This window comes from Heloderma suspectum, chromosome 2, assembly GCF_057233095.1.
Source record: "Heloderma suspectum isolate Gila_16-S chromosome 2, 16-S_ref, whole genome shotgun sequence".
Lineage (NCBI taxonomy): Eukaryota > Metazoa > Chordata > Lepidosauria > Squamata > Helodermatidae > Heloderma > Heloderma suspectum.
In genome coordinates, this window is record NC_139459.1 from 4,517,055 (window position 1) to 4,535,726 (window position 18,672).

Consider the following 18,672-nt stretch of genomic DNA (forward strand, 5'->3'; position numbering starts at 1 on the left):
CATGGGAGTTGAACCAGGATCTCATGTTCAATCCCAACATTCTAAACACTACACAACCACAGGCACCAACTGAACCTCTTTCCTGGATCCTTTGAAGAGGGCCTGCCTCCAGTAGGGCAACTCTGCCAGAAAGCAAAGTTATTAAATGCTGACAGATATTCTAGGGACTTCGAAATAAACCACTTTTCCCTGCTAAATTGCTGCAGTTCAGATGACAGATCAGCCTCACTGGGCATGTGGACCATTCCAATGTCACTGAAATTTTATAAATGTGTAGGTATAGAATCCTTTTGAGAGACTGAGCGGTTGACCCTACAGGTAATTATATTGTTGGAAGCGCATCCATGAAGCAACAACACTTCGTCATGGCTAAGGATTCCTTAAAACAAGAACTGGTATCGTTCCCCCATGCTGCCTCTTTTCTGGCAGTGAAGAGACACACACAGGCCATGGTCAATTTAACAGGAGAAGGAAGATGTTTGATTTCACTGAGCGTTTCTTTCTGGCACAGAAGAGTTCTTTAGGGCTGGAGGGCTCCCTTTCAGGGAAGCCTTGATCAGTCCAGGAAATATTAACATTTAGAGGCCATTGCTGCTTCCCTGACACGAGGGGTTATCTGGGCCCGAGCACAACATGCCAAGACACCTACAGGGTCAGCCTCAGGAAACCAGTGGAGAATGACCAAACCAAAATGACAACAGCAGCTGTCTTGTTACGGGTGGGACTGCACCTGTTTCCAAAACTGTGCTTGCTGAGGCAATGTGAATGCAGAGGCAGAGGGTGCATGGCGAGGGAAGAATTGGGGGGTGGGCAGGTGGGAAAGGGTTAACCACCACCCATTGATTCTCCCCTGCAAGGGTCCTTCCACCCCCACTTTTGCTTTGTGAAGAAAACAGGGAGAGAGTGCGAGGACAGAAGGGATGTGGAGAAAGCAGAGCGAGGGTCCAGGGAGGAACAGCTTGGGGAGAAGGGACACAGAGCATCACTGCTGGGGTTGGCTTACCTGGCAGGAGGGGAGAAGTCAGAATGGGGAGTGATCTTTACCTGCAGCCACTGGAGCAGTCCCAGGGCCTTATAGTATTTCTCATCTGGCCAATGAAAGTGGCAGCCTGGGCAGGGCAGGGCAGCCAGACAGGTGGGCCCCAACCCAGCCGTTGCTCTTGCACCCGGCCTCTGCTGCATTCCATGGCCAGGTGAGAGGCACTAAGATCCTTCTGTAACTTTTACTTGCAATTAAATCCCGTGTAGCAAATTTCCTGTTCACTATTAATTAAACATTCCCTGCTTACATTCCTGCCTATTCTGGGGAAATTTTTGATAAATTAATTGCCCCTTGAATAGTTTCTCTTATTGTCAGTGTTTGTTCCCATGAGAAGGGGGGCAGGGAGAGGAAGGGCTTTAATTACGGATAGCCTGGCATTTTTCCTTTAAATTTCTTTTTAAGCACAGGTCAGGGAATGGCGGGAACAGGCATGGGGTTGCTGTGGCTGCCTTTCCTCTTGTTTCCAGGGCAGATTTAAAGAGCAACAACGTGTCTGTGGCAAGAAGTGAAAACCCCACTTGTAAAATACCATTATAGTTGGGTGAGTCAGTCCTCATTCAGTCTCACAACGTGCTTGTGTGGTAGCTCATTATTCTCCCCATTTTACAGCTGGGGAACTGAGGCTGACACACACTGACTTGCTCAAAGCCTGTTAGACTAGACCAGAGCTGAGTCAGAACCTGAACCAAGAACTCCAGAATTTGTCCACCGTCTTGCACTTGCTCTGCCTGCAGAGTGGTCCATTTGCAGAGCACTGTTTCAGTGAGGCTTCTTTCTGTTCCCAATGCTGCTGCTTTTTGTTTTTTCTTTAAATACCAACTCCCAGCTCCCATCGTGAGTCGCTTCTTTCCAAGGCTCAGATCCATAATCAGGATGTGCAGGGTGCGTGGCGGCTGTTTAGAGCTGCACGTCCGCATTAATGCAGAAACTATTTATCTGCAGAGAAGGGCAGCAGATAGGCCTGGGTGTAATTAAGATAATGACTTCTTGGCTTCCAAAATGCTATTAACTGAGCCACTTTTTGAAATTTGCTGTAATTGTTCTGCAGCTAAAAATTAACACATTATCAGGCTGATTGCTAGAAAGGCTTTAAAAGGCAACAGTGTTCTCTTTTAATAACAGTTTAGCAAATAAGCTACACAGATAGAATGACTTTGGTCATGACTCTTCATTCTTGCAAAGTCTTAAAATATTTGCATGATAAAATATCATTTTTGACTTGGATGAGGAGGTGCAGGGAATGCTGATGACATTTGCAGATGACACAAAATTGGGAGGGATAGCTAATACCCTGGAAGACAGAAACAAAATTCAAAGTAATCTTGATAGGCTGGAGCGCTGGGCAGAAAACAACAGAATGAAAGTTAATCGGGATAAATGCCAAGTTCTGCACTGAGGAAAAAGAAACCAAATGCACAGTTACAAGATGGGGGATACGTGGCTCAACAACACGACAAGTGAGAAGGATCTTGGAACTGTTGTATAGATCACAAGCTGAATATCAGCCAACAATGTGATGTGGCTGCAAAAAAGGCAAATGCTATTTTGGGCTGCATTAATAGAAGCATAGCTTCCAAATCCCGGGAAGTACTAGTTCCCCTCTACTCAGTACTGGTTAGGCCTCATCTGGAGTACTGTGTCCAGTTTCGGGCGCCACAGTTTAAGGAGGATGCAGACAAACTGGAGAGAGTTCAGAGGAGGGCAACGAAGATGATCAGGGGACTGGAAACAAAGCCCTATGAAGAGAGACTGAAAGAACTGGGCATGTTTAGCCTTGAGAAGAGAAGACTGAGGGGGAGATAGGATAGCACTCTTCAAGTCGTTGAACGGTTGTCACAGAGAGGAAGGCCAGGATCTCTTCTTGATCATCCGAGAATGCAGGACATGGAATAATGGGCTCAAGTGACAGGAAGCCAGATTCCGGCTGAACATCCGGAAAAACATCCTGCAATACGACAATGGAACCAATTCCTTAGGGAGGTGGTGGGCTCTCCCACACTGGAGGCATTCAAGATGAGGTTGGACAGCCACCTGTCAGGGATGCTCTGACTTGGATTCCTGCACTGAGCAGGGGTTGGACTCGATGGTCTTATAGGCCCCTTCCAACCCTACTATTCTATGATTCTACAATTCTAGTTTCAGGTTTCCTTTGTTTCAAGTATTTCATTTGCTGAAGTGCTTCCAGATATTCCATTTACTGGGTACATGGAGCAGAGCTGCATTCACACAAAGACAAACCCTAAAGCACTTCTCTAGGGGTAGCCTTGTTTCTGTACAGTTCAGCTGTCCCCACTTTCTCTCCCGGGAGGTCCTCCATAAGCATCGTAGAGCAGCATTCCTCATCCTGGCACCCTCCACATGTCTTGGACTTCAACTCCCATCAGTCCCAGCTTTAACAGAACTTGTATGTATACATCTGTATTAAGAGAGAGAAAGAGTCTCTTGAGTCAATGGAAGTTGGGGCTTCAGCATATTATTTTTCCTAGGGCTGGGCTAAAGAGAGGGGTCCTTAGCAGAAAGACTGTACCCGCCCCCCGCAAATAGCTGGATAGACTAGGATGTGTCTGGAGGTTTCACCCAACTGGCAGCAGCCTACCATAACTCTTGGGGGAAAACTCCTGTAAAAAAGGGGATCTGCCAGTAGGGAAAGTTCCCTCCTGGGCACCCTCAGCAGGGGCACATAACAATATAATGACAGGAATGGGAGAGAAGGGGAAGACCAAGGTAAGAAACACCAGAGAATCATAGAATAGTAGGGTTGGAAGGGGCCTATAAGATCATCAAGTCAAACCCCCTGCTCAATTCAGGAATCGAAGTCAAAGCATCCCTGACAGGTGGCTGTCCAACCTCATCTTGAATGTCTCCAGTGTGGGAGAGCTCACCACCGCCCTAGGGAATCGGTTCCATTGTCATATTGCTCTGACAATCAGGACGTTTTTCTGGATGTTCAGTACTTCCCAGGATTTGGAAGCTATACTTCTATTAATGCAGCCCAAAAGAGCATTTGCCTTTTTTGCAGCCACATCACATTGTTGGCTCCTATTCAGCTTGTGATCGACAACAGTTCCAAGAACCTTCTTGCTTGTAGTGTTGTTGCGCCAAGCTTCACCCATCTTGTAACTGAGCATTTAGTTTCTTTTTCCTCGGTGCAGAACTTGGCATTTATCCCCATTAAATTCCATTCTGTTGTTTTCTGCTCAGCGCTCCAGCCTACCAAGATCACTTTGAATTCTGTTTCTGTCTTCCAGGGTATTAGCTATCCCGCCCAATTTTGTGTCATCTGCAAATTTTATCAGCATTCCCTGCACCTCCTCCTCCAAGTCATTAATACAAATGTTGAAGAGCACTGGGCCCAGGACTGAGCCCTGCGGTACCCCACTCGTTACCTCTCCCCAGTTTGAGAAGGTCCCATTGAGAAGCACTCTTTGAGTCCGATTCTGTGGCCAACTGTGGATCCACTGGATCGTTGTTTCATCTAGCCCACTTTGAGCGAGTTTGCTCATCAGGAGATCATGGGGCACTTTGTCGAAAGCTTTGCTGAAGTCAAGGTATATGATGTCTACAGCATTCCCACAGTCCACAAGGGAGGTTACCTGATCCAAAAATGAGATCAGATTCGTCTGGCAGGATTTGTTTTTGGCAAATCCATGTTGGCTTCGAGTAATCACTGCATAGTTTTCAAGGTGCTTACGGATTGATCGCTTTATTATCTGCTCCAGAATTTTCCCAGGGATTGATGTCAGACTGACTGGTCTGTAGTTCCCAGGTTCCTCCTTTTTAGCCTTTTTTGAAGATAGGGACAACATTAGCCCTCCTCCAGTCATCTGGCACTTCACCCGTCCTCCATGATTGACAGTGGTTCTGAGAGTTCTTCTGCCAGTTCCTATATTACTCTAGGATGCAGTTCATCTGGCCCTGGAGATTTGAACTCATTCCAAGTCATTAGGTGTTCCTTGACCATATGCCTATCAACCTCAAGCTGCAATCCTGCCCCTTCAGCCTGTACTTCGCCTTTGCCAGGGAGGTCATAGACCGTCTTTTGGAGGAAGACTGAGCCAAAGTAGGAATTGAGCACCTCTGCCTTTTCTTTGTCATCTGTTATCATTTTGCCATCCTTATTTAATAGTTGAACCACCATTACTTTCCTCTGTCTTTTACTATACATGAGGAGAAGAGGGGCTAGTCACCTTACAGCTGTCCCCTCTTCTGGTTCTTCCCCCAACTTGATGGTTCCTGGCAGCCTTACCAGTCTGCCCTCGGGTCTGGTGGTGCTGCTGCTGAATACAGGTCGGCCCAAAATAAGACCTCCCTCATCCATGATTTGATTGTGGATGAGGGGGCTGACCTGGCATGTATTACTGAGACCTGGGTGGGGGAACTGGGAGGGGTCACTCTCTCCCAGCTGTGCCCTCCTGGGTACTCGGTGCAGCACCAACACCGACTTGAGGGTCGGGGAGGGGGGGTTGCCGTGGTCTATAGGAATTCAATCTCCCTCTCCAGGCTTCCTGCTCATTCGAGTGCAGATCTTGAGTGTTTGTACCTTGTGTTGGGTACCCGGGACAGATTAGGGATTCTGTTGGTGTACCGCCCACCCCGCTGCCCATTAGACTCCCTGCCTGAGCTGACGGAGGTGGTCTCGGACTTGGTGTTGAGGACCCCCAGGATGATGGTCCTGGGGGATCTCAACTTCCATGCCGAGGCCGCTGTATCCGGGGCGGCTCAGGACTTCATGGCCGCCATGACAACCATGGGGCTGTCCCAACATGTCATCGGCCCAACGCATATAAAAGGACACACACTTGATCTGGTTTTCTCGACTGGGCAGGTGGATGGTGATCTGAAATTGGAGGAATTAACATCTGTCCCTTTGTCATGGTCAGATCACTTCCTGCTGAGGTTTAGACTTCTGGTGGCCTTTCCCCTCTGCAAGGGTGGGGGACCTATTAAAATGGTCCGCCCCCGGAGATTAATGGATTCCGATGGATTCCAGAGGGCTCTGGGGGATTTTCCTGCTGGTATGGCTGGTGCTCCTGTCGAAGCCCAGGTCACTCTGTGGAATGCAGAGATGACTCGGGCGGTTGACACGATCGCACCCAAGCGCCCTCTCCCTCTGAGCAGAGCCCGGCCAGCTCCTTGGTATACACCTGAGCTGAGGGCAATGAAGCAAGAGGGGAGACGGCTAGAACGCAGGTGGAGGAAAACTTGTGCTGAGTCTGACCGAACACAGGTAAGAGCCCACTATCGAGCCTACTCTGTGGCGGTGAGGGTGGCAAAGAGGCAGTTCTTTTCCACCAGCATTGCATCTTCTCAGTGTCGTCCAGCGGAGCTTTTCCGATTGGTTCGTGGCCTGTTACATTCTGGGCCAGGGAGAGAGACGGTGGAACCCTCGGTAGCACGCTGTGACAAGTTTGCGCGGCACTTTGAGGATAAAGTCGCTCAGATTCGTCATGAATTGGACACCACCATTAATGCAGTTCCATTGGTAGAGGCGTTCAGAGCACCGTCTGGTCCAGTTTTATTGGATGAGTTTCAGTTACTGAGGCCTGAGGATGCGGACAAGGTGCTTATAGAATCATAGAATCATAGAATAGTAGGGTTGGAAGGGGCCTACAAGGCCATCGAGTCCAACCCCCTGCTCAATGCAGGAATCCAAGTCAGAGCATCCCTGACAGATGGCTGTCCAACCTCGCCTTGAAGGCCTCCAGTGTGGAGGAGAATTACCTCCCCAGGTAATTGGTTCCATTGTCGTATTGCTCTGACACTCAGGAAGTTTTTCCTGATGATCAGCTGGAATCTGGCTTCCTGTCACTTGAGCCCATTATTCCGTGTCCTGCACTCTGGGATGATCAAGAAGAGATCCTGGCCTTCTTCTCTGTGACAACCTTTCAAGTACTTGAAGAGTGCTATCATATCTCCCCTCAGTCTTCTCTTCTCAAGGCTAAACATGCCCAGTTCTTTCAGTCACTCTTCATAGGGCTTTGTTTCCAGTCCCCTGATCATCTTTGTTGCCCTCCTTTGAACCCTCTCCAGTTTGTCTGCATCCTTCTTAAAGTGTGGTGCCCAGAACTGGACACAGTACTCCAGATGAGGCCTAACCAGTGCTGAGTAGAGGGGAACTAGTACTTCCCGGGATTTGGAAGCGATGCTTCTATTAATGCAGCCCAAAATAGCATTTGCCTTTTTTGCAGCCACATCACATTGTTGGCTCATATTCAGCTTGTGATTGACAACAATTCCAAGATCCTTCTTGCTCGTAGTGTGGTTGAGCCACGTATCCCCCATCTTGTAACTGTGCATTTGGTTTCTTTTTCCTAGGTGCAGAACTTGGCATTTGTCCCTATTAAATGCCATTCTGTTGTTTTCTGCCCAGCACTCCAGTCTATCCAGATCACTTTGAATTTTGTTTCTGTCTTCCAAAGTATTAGCTATCCCTCCCAATTTTGTGTCATCTGCAAATTTGATCAGCATTCCCTGCACCTCCTCCTCCAAGTCATTAATAAAAATGTTGAAGAGCACTGGGCCCAGGACTGAGCCCTGTGGTACCCCACTCGTTACCTCTCCCAGCTTGAGAAGGTCCCATTGATAAGCACTCTTTGAGTCCGATCGACCACTTGTGTGCTTGACCCTTGCCCTTCATGGCTTATTAAATCAAACAAGGAGGGGTTGTCCGGCTGGGTCCAGGAGGCTGTAAATTCCTCCTTGAGAGAGGGAGTGGTGCCTGCCGCTTTAAAAGAGGCAGTAATTAGACCACTCCTGAAAAAGCCTAACCTGGACCCAGAGGATGTTAACAATTATAGGCCAGTGGCCAACATCCCCTTCCTGGGCAAGGTGCTTGAGCGGGTGGTTGTAGGACAGCTCCAGGCACTCTTGAATGAAACGGATTATCTCGATCCATTTCAATCGGGCTTCAGGCCTGGTTTTGGAACGGAAACTGCCTTGGTCGCCCTGTGGGATGACCTCTGCCGGGAGAGGGACAGGGGGAGTGCGACCCTGTTGATTCTCCTGGACCTCTCAGCGGCTTTCGATACCATCGACCATGGTATCCTTCTGGATAGGTTGTCTGGGTTGGGAGTTGGAGGCACTGCACTACAGTGGTTCTGCTCCTACATGGATGGCCGATGCCAGAAGGTGGTGCTGGGGGATTATTGCTCTGTGCCATGGCAATTGTGCCATGGGGTTCCACAGGGCTCTATTTTATCCCCCATGCTGTTTAACATCTACATGAAACCGCTGGGGGAGGTTATCCGGAGGTGTGGGCTGAGGTGCCATCAATATGCGGATGACACCCAGCTCTACCTCTCTTTCTCATCAAAACCAGGTGAGGCAGTGGCTGTTCTGAACCAGTGCCTGGGCACAGTAATGGACTGGATGAGGGCTAATAAACTGAAACTCAATCCAGACAAGACGGAGGTACTGTTAGTGGGTGGTTCGTCTGCCCGGCTAGGTGATATTCAACCTGTTCTGGAGGGGGTTGCACTCCCCCTAAAGGATCAGGTTCATAGTTTGGGGGTGCTGTTGGATCCAGAACTGTCACTTGAGGCACAGGTGAACTCAGTGGCACGGAGCACTTTTTATCAGCTTAGGCTGGTATACCAACTACGCCCTTGTCTGGACAGAGATAGCCTAGCTACAGTTATTCATGCTCTGATAACTTCTCATCTGGATTACTGCAATGCGTTATACGTGGGGCTGCCTTTGAAAACGGTCCAGAAACTTCAGCTGGTCCAAAATAGGGCAGCAAGATTGTTAACAGGGACTGGCCTGCGAGCTCATATTACGCCAGTACTTTTCCAGCTGCACTGGCTGCCAGTCCATTTCCGGGCCTGATTCAAAGTGCTGGTGTTAACATTTAAAGCCCTTAACGGCTTGGGGCCAGGTTACCTGAAGGATCGCCTCCTCCCATATGTGCCTGCCCGGACCTTAAGATCATCATCAGCGGCCCTTCTCCGTGAGCCCCTGCCAAAGGAAGTGAGGCGGGTGGCTACTAGGAGGAGGGCTTTTTCTGTTGTGGCACCCCGGCTCTGGAATGAGCTCCCTAGTGAGGTTCGCCTGGCGCCTACATTGTACTACTTTCGGCGCCAGGTGAAGACCTTTTTATTTTCCCAGGCATTTTAGCACTTTAGCTTTCTAAATTTTTCTCTTTGCTGTTTTAAATCTGTATTTTAAACTCCTGTACTGCTGCTAGGTTTTATTGTGGTTGTATTGTTATATTGTGGTTTTAATGTTCTATATATTTTAAATTGTTTTATTGTGCGTTGTTTGGTTTTAGTTTTTGTGAACCGCCCAAAGAGCTTCGGCTATTGGGCGGTATAGAAATGAAATAAATAAATAAATAAATAATCTGAAGAAAGCCTTTTTGTTGTTTTTAGCATCCCTCGCTAACCTCAGCTTGTTCTCAGCTTTAGCCTTCCTGACGCCATCCCTGCAATTTTGTGCTACCTGCCTGTAGTCTTCCTTCTTGCTTGGCCTTCCTTCCACTTCCTATGTGTGTCCTGTTTTGTTTTCAGGTCATCTCTAAGCTTTTTGTGAAGCCACATTGGCTTCTTCTGTTGTCTTCCATCTTTTCTTCTTGTTGGAATTGTTTGTAATTGTGCCTTCAGAATTTCCTTTTTTAAAAGCTCCTACCCACCTTGGACTCCTTTTCTTATTAGAGTTGCTTGCCATGGGACCTTACTTGTAATTGTTCTGAGTTTATTGAAATTGGCTTTCCTAAAATCCAGGGTACACTTTTGGCTACACTTGGCTTTTGCCTCCTTTAAAACCAAGAACTCAAGTATAACATGGTCACTTTACCCCAGAGTTCCAGTAACTGCTACTTTATCCACTAAGTCATCTCTGTTGGTTAGGATCAAGTCAAGGATAGCTGATCCTCTAATTCCTTCCTCCACTTTCTGTAGGAGGAAGTTATCCGACACACAAATCAGGAATATCTTGGAGGGGCCATGTTTTGCAGAATTTGTCTCCCAAGAAATATCAGGGAAATTGAAGTCCTCCTTTACTACTACATCATGCTTCCTTGAAACATTGGCAATTTGCTTTTCAAAAGTTCCATCCTTGTCTTCTCCTTGATTGGGTGGCTGGTAGTAGATTCTGACCACCAGGTTCCTTTTATTCTTTGCTCCATTTATTTTAACCCAGATGCTCTCGATGGGGCTACCAAGCACATCTTCTTGTATTTCTGTGCAGAGATATGTATTTTTAACATATAGTACAACTCAACCTCCCTTTCTGTTCCTCCTGTTCTTTTTGAACAAGTTATATCCTTGCTGTATTCCAGTCATGGGAGTCATCCCACCAAGTCTCAGTTACACCTATCAAGTCATAATTTCCCTTGTTCATTCTGTTTGTTTCCCGTACTCTGGAAATTAGTATATAGACATCGAAGACCATGTGCTTCATGGTCTGGCTTTCTTCCTACATGTTTGTGAAGACTATTATTGGGTGCTCTTAGAGCTGTTCTCTCCGTTGTGGTGCCTGAGCCTTCATCCATTGTTACCCCCAACTTTACGTCTCCCTCCCCCGTAGGATTCAGTTTAAAGCCCTCCTGATGAAGTTCTTCATGCTGTGGCCAAACACATTCTTCCCATCCTTTGTGAGGTGCAACCCGTCCCTTGCCAACAGCCCATCTTCCAGGAAGTATAGCCTGTGGTCCCAGAATCCAAATCTCTCTCGTCGGCACCACCTTCGTAGCCAGTCATTCACCCAGAGTATTTTTCTTTCCCTTTCTAGCCCTCTTCTAACTACTGGAGGGATGGATGAGAAAACTATCTGGGCCCCAAAGTTCTTGAGTTTCCTTCCCAAAGCTTCAAAGTCTGACGTGATTTCTTCGTAGCTCCACTTGGCGGTATCATTTGTTCCCACATGGATGAGAAGAAAGGGATACGTGTCAGTGGGCTTTATGAGTGCAGGCAACCCTGCAGTCACATCTGTAATCCATTCTGCTGGGACACAGCATACCTGGCGAGTCCATGGGTCTTCACGACATCCTTGGGTTTCAATCTCATGCAACGAGGAGTCTCCTACTACTACTACTCTTCTCTTCTTGTTGTTGTAGGCATTGGTTTCATTGCCTCTGCTTGACTGACCTTCAGCCTCTTGCTCGCTCTCATGCAGGTTCCCCTGTAATTCTTCCTCTGCAGGCTGTCCTCCAGTCTCATCCTCAAGTACCTGGAAACTTGCTGTTGCTCTTCTAGCTTCTGCTCTTCACTTTGCTGCTGTAGCTCCACTGTTCTGTCCAAGAACGTTTCGTGTTCTCTTATTCCCTGGAGGGTCGCCACTCGCCACTCCAGTCCTCTTACTTTTTCTTCCAACAGTGTGATCAACTTACACTTGTTACATGTGTAGGCCATGTTGATCTCAGGCAAGAAAACAAACATGGCACAGACCTTGCAGGCCACCACCACTGGAGAGTCTTTTCCTTCCATTGTCTCTATCCCCTTTATGTTTCTAGCTTTCTGATTGTAGTGGGATAGCCTGTGCTTTGTCCTCTATTCACTGGAGGTTAAAAACACAGTCCCACTGATATGGAAGTGTGTGTTACAAGAAAAAGAAAATTTTAAAAAATGAAAAAAAATGTTAGGGGCCTCCCCCTTGACCTCCCCTGGCCAGCTCCTGTTTGCTTTCCCTGTTCACTCACTCTCTGGGAGAAAACCAAGGGACAGGAGAGGGCAGGAGAATAAAGGCTGAATCAATGTGAGCCAACACTGTTGCATGGGCTTAGGCTCTCTTTTGTATTTTATGGCTGAAGGTTCAGGGGTTAGGTCCATGGATCTTTGCAACATACTTGGGTTTCAATCTCATTCATGGAAAGGCAGGTTTTTGAAGTAGGATGTGAAGGAGAGAGCACAGTTCCAGGAGAGGAGTTCCAGGCAGAGGCCTTGCTAGACTGGGCACATATCTATTTCCCAGAGCCCTGAGTGTCCATTGATGTCAATGGAAGATTTCTTACAATTTTCAAGGGGGATTGCAGCCAGAGAGAGAAAGGTTAACTCTCCCCTCCCCACATGCAAGAACACCCCCCAAGCCCCCCTGCATGGCAATTAGGAAAAACCCCTGGATGCCAAAGGAAGCTTTTCCCTCTAAGCTTAATTGCATGGGATGGGGACAATTTTCCTCCAAGAGGGAAAGAGAAAGAAGTGGGGTGGGGAGACAGAGATTCAAATAAATTGTAATTAAAGAGGTTAAGACACTGAACTGCAGACCAGAAGGACAGCGGTTCGAGACTCGAGTGCTGCGTGACGGAGTGAGCCCCCGTCTTCAGTCCCAGCTCCTGCCAACCTAGCAGTTCGAAAGCAAGAAATTTCAAGTAGATAAATAGGTACCGCTTCGGTGGAAAGGTAACAGCGTTCCGCACACCTCAGTGTTCAGTCGTGCTGGCCACATGGCCATGGAAGCATCTTCGGACAGCGCTGGCTCTTCAGCTTAGAAATGGAGATGAGTGCCACCCCCTCGAGTCGGACACAACTGGCTGGGGCCACCTTTACCTTTTTTTTTTACTGATTTGGGATGACTTTTATTTTCTCTTTCTTTCAAAATATTTTCTCTTTTAAAAAAATATTTTAAGCCTGCCTTTAAGGGTAAAATTATATGTGGCAGATTACAAATTAACTGAAGAATTTATTTTTTTAGAGGTGATTTGGATAAGAAATTAATTGCCGGCTTTGCCTTCTGTGAAATGTAAATAAATCCTAGTAGTTATGTCTAAATGTGCATATATAGATATAAGCATATGCAAGTTTTATGCAGATTTGTGTCCTTTGGGCCTGGGCCTCAAATCTTTTAATTACCTAGCAATGCCCCTGGTTCTGGGCATAAGGGCTTAGCAAGGGAGAATTGAGTAAAAGGCCCCCTAAACTTTGCTAGACATTCTTGGAAGGCAGTCTGAGTACCAGTGTTTTGGATGAGCAACTGAGAGACTGAGTGATCCAGTAGGCACTGTTTGAACTGCTCTTGGGAGTCACGTTCAAGTTATTATTGCACAGGGTGGCCTTGACTAAGTTCACACCGTCTCAGCCACAGTTTATCCACCTGTAAAGTTGAATACCTATGGATTACTTATCCGTACTTATCACCCTGTCCAGTCACTGAGGTCTTTAGAAGAGGAGCTCCTGGTGGCCCCACATAGTCTGGTGGTCAGTCTGGAGTCCACTCATACAGCATTCCATGTACTGGCTCCTTCTCTGTGGAATTCCCTGCCAGCTGATGCCAGGCAGGCACCAATGCTGCTTCGTTTTTGGTGTCTGCTACAGACATTTTTATTTAAACTAGCTGTTCCTGAATAACCAGCTATGGTTTTATTGGCATAACTTGATTTTAAATGTTTTTATTCTTCTTATTTTGATTCCCCCCTCCCTTTATTGTTCACCACTCAGGAATTATTGAAGATATAGAGAAGCTTATAATTTTTATAAATAAATAAATAACCCCAGCAGGCTGTTGTGAGGACATGTGGTAAAGAAATGCTGACCCCACCCTGAGACCTAGGGACAGGGCAGGCTAAAGTTCTCAAAGAAACAACAACCTGCACAGATCGTGAAGTGTACATAGTTGACAAACAGGGACAGTGAGGAAGCCTGTGGACCAAGGAAATACTTCACATGTGCAATGTTTCCAAATTTTATGGCAAAAGGAAGCTGACGGTTGTGTGTTCTCAAGGAGGTCTCCACAAAATAATTGTTTGTGTATTGCAATCAATCTTTGAGTCTTTCTCCCTTGCTGTTAGACAGCATCAGAGAGTGGGAGAGAACAACCCAGCAATGCCAGTATCCAGTCCCTGGGATCACAACATACCTCAACCAGAGCACAGATGCGCTACCCAACACTGACAATGGAGCAAGCAGTTCCAGGTGACTCAAGCAGGCAAAACCCGCCACAGCAAGGCAGCTGCCCTCTCCTCCAGTCTCACAGCCACTATCCAAAGTAGTTCACTCTCATGTCCTATCAACAGGACCCAGGAGAACAGGCAACAGACAGTCCCCCCTACCCCAAAGAGACACTCACAGTCTGGCTCTCTGAGGGAGAAACATTCCTCCCCAAAGCCAGTGCAATCTGTTCACAGTTCTACTTTTGCACCCCATTTTGAGAGGATGTTTTCAAAAGTCGCTCTACGCCAGCCTTCCTCAACCTGGTACCCTCCAGATGTGTTGGACTACAACTCCCAGCATCTCCCAGCCAACACAACTGGAAGGCACCAGGTTGGGGAAGTCAGCTGTACACAAACCCACCCTACACGACTGCAGCAAACGCCACGCAGGCGAGACCCACATATAGGCACTGCAGCCCTTGGGGGCACATTCTGGGCTAGGAAACACCGCACATCACACTGCGGAAACAGGGTGACCCTCAATTTGCTGCCGGAAGGCTCTCACCTTGTAGATTTTTCCTTCCTCTGTACCCACAAGAAACAAATAATCGATCTTCTTGTGGAAGTCAAATGAAGTCCCACAGCCTGTTTGAAAAACAGAGAAGGGTATAAACAAAGCAAAAGAGTATGTAGGCAGATAACCCTCTTTGCTATGTCCCGGTTAACACTGTTGGGGCTCTATTTTCCCTGGGGTGACTCTAACTATTCAACCCACTGCTTAATAGGAGCAATTCCTGTGGATTACACAGGCATTTAACTGGGGCTGGGAACAGTCACAATTGCTTTTGGCTTCTCAGGTACATGTGCTATCTGGGTCTGCCTAGAAGTCATACAAAGGGACTGCAGCTTTCAGGCTAGAAGAAAAACTGGCTTGTTTTGATCTAGCTGTGCTGCAAAGAGGCTTTGTCAAAGCAGCCAGGGGTTGTTGGATGCTGAGGCTGGCACTTACTTTGCTGGGGAACCAGCTGTGTGCCCGTCATTTCCCTGCCCCCCCAACCTGTAGAACATTATCCGTTTCACAAAGACATTGTTAAGTCTTTAATTATCTCTTTCCTCCAAAGGAAAATGTTCTGAAAAACACCCAGAATTCTCACTGACCAAAGGAAGGGGAACAAAATGGTATATTTGTTGAACCAGGCTGCTTTTCTGATGAGCTCGGAGGGCTCTTTCAGGAAGCTCTGATTTGAAGGAAGCTGCCTCTAACCAATTCAATGATGGAAGCCCAAGACTTGTAAGAACATAACAAAGGCCTATCTAGGCCAGCCTTTTGTTCACATGGTGGCCACCCAGCTGCCTACGAGAAACCCACAAATAGGACAGGAGTGCAACAGCGCCCTCCTGCTTCTGTTCCCCAGCAACTGGTACACCAAGGCATAATGCCTCCTGTACTGGATGTAGTATATGGCCATTATGACTAGTAGTAGTCACTGACAGCCTTACCCTCCATGAATTTGGCTAATACCCTTTTAAAGCCATCCAAGCTGGTGGCCAGCACGACATCTTGTGGTAGCAAATTCCACAGTTTGACTAAGCAGGGTGTGAAGTCCTTCCTTTTATCTGCCCTGAATCTCCCACCACTCAGCTTCAGGTTCTAGTGCTATGGGAGAGGCAGAAAACCTCCCTCTCTCCCCGGATCTACAGCCCTTCTGATCAACCGAGGCCTCACCTTCTATTCCGACAGCAGCCTACTCGATTCTTTCACCACGATGCTACATGTGCTTATTTGAAAGTAAGCTCCATGACGCTTACTCCCAAGTAAGCCTGCCCAGCATTGCGGTCCTCCATGCCAATAGCAAGCAGAGCTGGGGGAAGGGGGGGGGATCAGCTTGTACCAATGGTGTGCAGCTGCAGCCCCTCCGGCCCCTCCGTCGTTGTTCCTTCTACGAGCAGTTTGATGACATCTGTATGAACCAGCTCATTCTGTTGGGGAGAGGAGAGATCAGAATAATTGCTGGCGTCTTTGCAACAATGAGGCATTGCTTTGAAACAGAACATTTTGTTGAGGGATTCGGAAGAAAGGGGGGAATCAAGCTGCTGAATGTTTCATGACCATGGCTGACAGTTTGCGGGAGCTGAGTGTTAATGAGAACTTTGCCCGGCTTCCGTGTACCAGTGTGTCCTATTATAAGAACATCTGAGTTATTCACAGCGCTGTGCTGTGGTGTCTTCTGAGGGCCGCCCCATGCACACTTTTCTCCTGCACAGAAATAGGGGGAAAGCGTGTATCTTCTGTCACAGGTACGGTGGTCAGGTAGCCAATACAACAGCTGCCCAATCCATATTGCCTGTGGCAGAAAATATACTCCTGTTATCTCTCATGCATTACACACACACATACTTTAATCTCCATATAAGATATGTGTTGCCTGGGTAGTTTGTTGAGACAAGAAACAGATACACAAAATCTTTGATAGGAAAGGACTGAGCTGTATTCACATGAAATGATTCAGAGGGATTTACAATATCTGCATCCCAATCCCATGCATGTTGATTCAGATATAAGCTCCACTAAATTCACTGCGATTTGCTCCCAGGCAAGTATGCTTAGGATCGCAGGGATAGGCATATGGAAGGTGCCTTCCGGTTTCCCCCTCTGTGACTAATAGTGCCAGAGAGGCCATGCCATGCATGGGCAAAAGGTTTGACCCTCTTCCCCCAATGCTGCAGCACCAATCCAAATAGCTCCTCCTACACAGCTACTTTTAGGAGCATAAAATGTCACAGAGAGATCCAGGATACCTCCAGATAGAAGGTTCCCAGCACGAACACTCAAAAGCCACTGTGCAGCTATTCTGGCTTCTTTTCCTTGGTTTTTTCCAGTAAGAAAAAAGATGTAAGAAGTGGTGGGAAAATACAGGGGGGCTACATGATGTCATGGAAGATGATGTCATCTGGACCACCCATAAAATTCTGTGAACTCCTCCTATCCTCCCCAGAATTCCCCACTGACCTGGTTCAAACCATCACTGCAGCCCACTGTGGCTTATTTGAGCCACAGTGGGCTGCAGTGATGCTTTGAACCAGGTCAGGCTTATTTGAGCCACAGTGGGTTGTGGCGTGTACCGGGCAACATATGAATATTCAAGCCGCAATCGTGGCTTGTCATGTCATCCAAACTTGGTGAGGGTGGGTTGTTGGAGTGGTTAACAAACCACCTAGAACCCATGGAGTTTTAGGGTTGTGGGTAGTTAATCACACCAACAACTCACTGCACCGGGTTTGGATGACACAATAAGCCGCAGTTGCGGGTTGTACATTCAAAATGGCCGCCTGCCCATGCTGCAGCCCACCGTGGCTTAAGTAAGCCACGGTGGGCTGCTTGATTGTGCAAACAGACCCGTTGTCTTTATCACTACATATTCATTTAAAGTTCTGTTCTTTGGAGGGCTAGGTTTAGTAGCCTTGTGATGCTGTGAGAATTACACGGATATTTATATTTATTTACTTACTTACTTACTTACTTACTTACTTACTTACTTACTTGAAAAACATATCTTGCTAGCAAAATTAGACATGATTACTGACCAGAGGTGGCTCTCTTCTGGCATTTTATCCCACTACAAACAAGGCCTTTTGATTCCAGATCTTTTCTAGGATTTACACTGGCCCTGTATACAGGCATCTCTCAGGCATCCCTCCGCTCTATACCTTTTCATGGCTGGGCCGAGCTGCACGGAACGATCAGGATAGACGGGGGCTGCTGGCCCCATGCCCTCTCCCCCTGCGATCATGGGTTCCTGTAACATGATTGATGGCTCCGCCTGTCCCTCCACAGCAGGAGGGAAGTCGGAAGCCCTTCTAGTGGCCTGGACAGGGGATTACGGGAGCTGGTCCCCTCCTTCCTCCAAGGGAGGGAGAGTCTTCTCGGTGGCTTACTGAGGTTGCTGGCGCTGCTAGTCCATCTCTGCTAAATGTGTCAGGATGGGGTGGAATTAAATGCAGTATATTGCTTGCACTACTGAGTCAGAAGGGTATACCTATTTCTGGTTCCCAACTACAGAAGTAAGAAATGCACAAGCGGACTTGTATACAGTCAAAGCAGCAAGCCAGCCCTAGCAGCCCCCCCTCTGGCGACCGCTTCATGGGGGACACCTTCTTCATTAGACCTAGCTTGCTCCCCCCTGCCCGCACTGCTGTTGCTCTTCCCCCTTATTCTGGCTTCCCAACGACCCTGCAAGGTGAGCTAAGAGAAGGGATAGTGGCTGGCTAGGTGGGAGGGAGGGAGTACTATGGAAAACCACCTCAGCATTACCGCCTTATCTAAAACAACTCCACACCCCAAAAGGAAACCGTTAAAAATGACCATTCCAAGCTCTGCATGATGAATTTATTCCGGGGAGGAGAAAAGGCACTTTTAATACCCATGGAAATTCTAACTGTCAAGCCTTTCTCCTGCGTGGCTGAGAAGGGAGACTCCCCCATCCACCCTGGGAGGAAAAAAGCCCATCAAACTGGTGAGCAAAAGGGAGAAGAAGCAATGGGAGGGGGAGGTGCAAAGTAAATGCATTGAAAAGGATGGGAAACCTTAAGACTGCTACTCTAAGTAGACTTACAATGCACTCCTATGCATGCCTACTCAGAAGCAGGCCACACAGATTTCAGTGGCACTTACTCCCAGGACAGGAAAACCTTACAGCCAATGGGTTTACTCAGAAGTAAGCACTCCTGTGCTCTGGGGGATCTTGGAGAAGCATTTGGGGTGGTTAACCGCTTTACAGCTCAAGCGCCCGTAGTGGAATGGGAGAGAGGCAGAAACGGCCACTGAAAG

At 47.6% G+C, this 18,672-nt stretch overlaps 1 protein-coding gene across 2 annotated transcripts in view; it reads right to left on the reverse strand.

Annotated features, from left to right (window-relative positions):
* The window catches only part of DNAI1 (dynein axonemal intermediate chain 1), a 232,862-nt gene that overhangs the window by 91,115 nt on the left and 123,075 nt on the right, over positions 1-18,672 (reverse strand). For both annotated transcript variants that reach the window (XM_084832793.1, XM_084832794.1), the window contains 2 exons: positions 15,737-15,824; positions 14,410-14,489 (listed from right to left, as the gene is read on the reverse strand). In XM_084832793.1, coding sequence (XP_084688919.1) covers positions 14,410-14,489; positions 15,737-15,824 — 168 coding nt within the window. The remainder of the gene's footprint in view (positions 1-14,409; positions 14,490-15,736; positions 15,825-18,672) is intronic.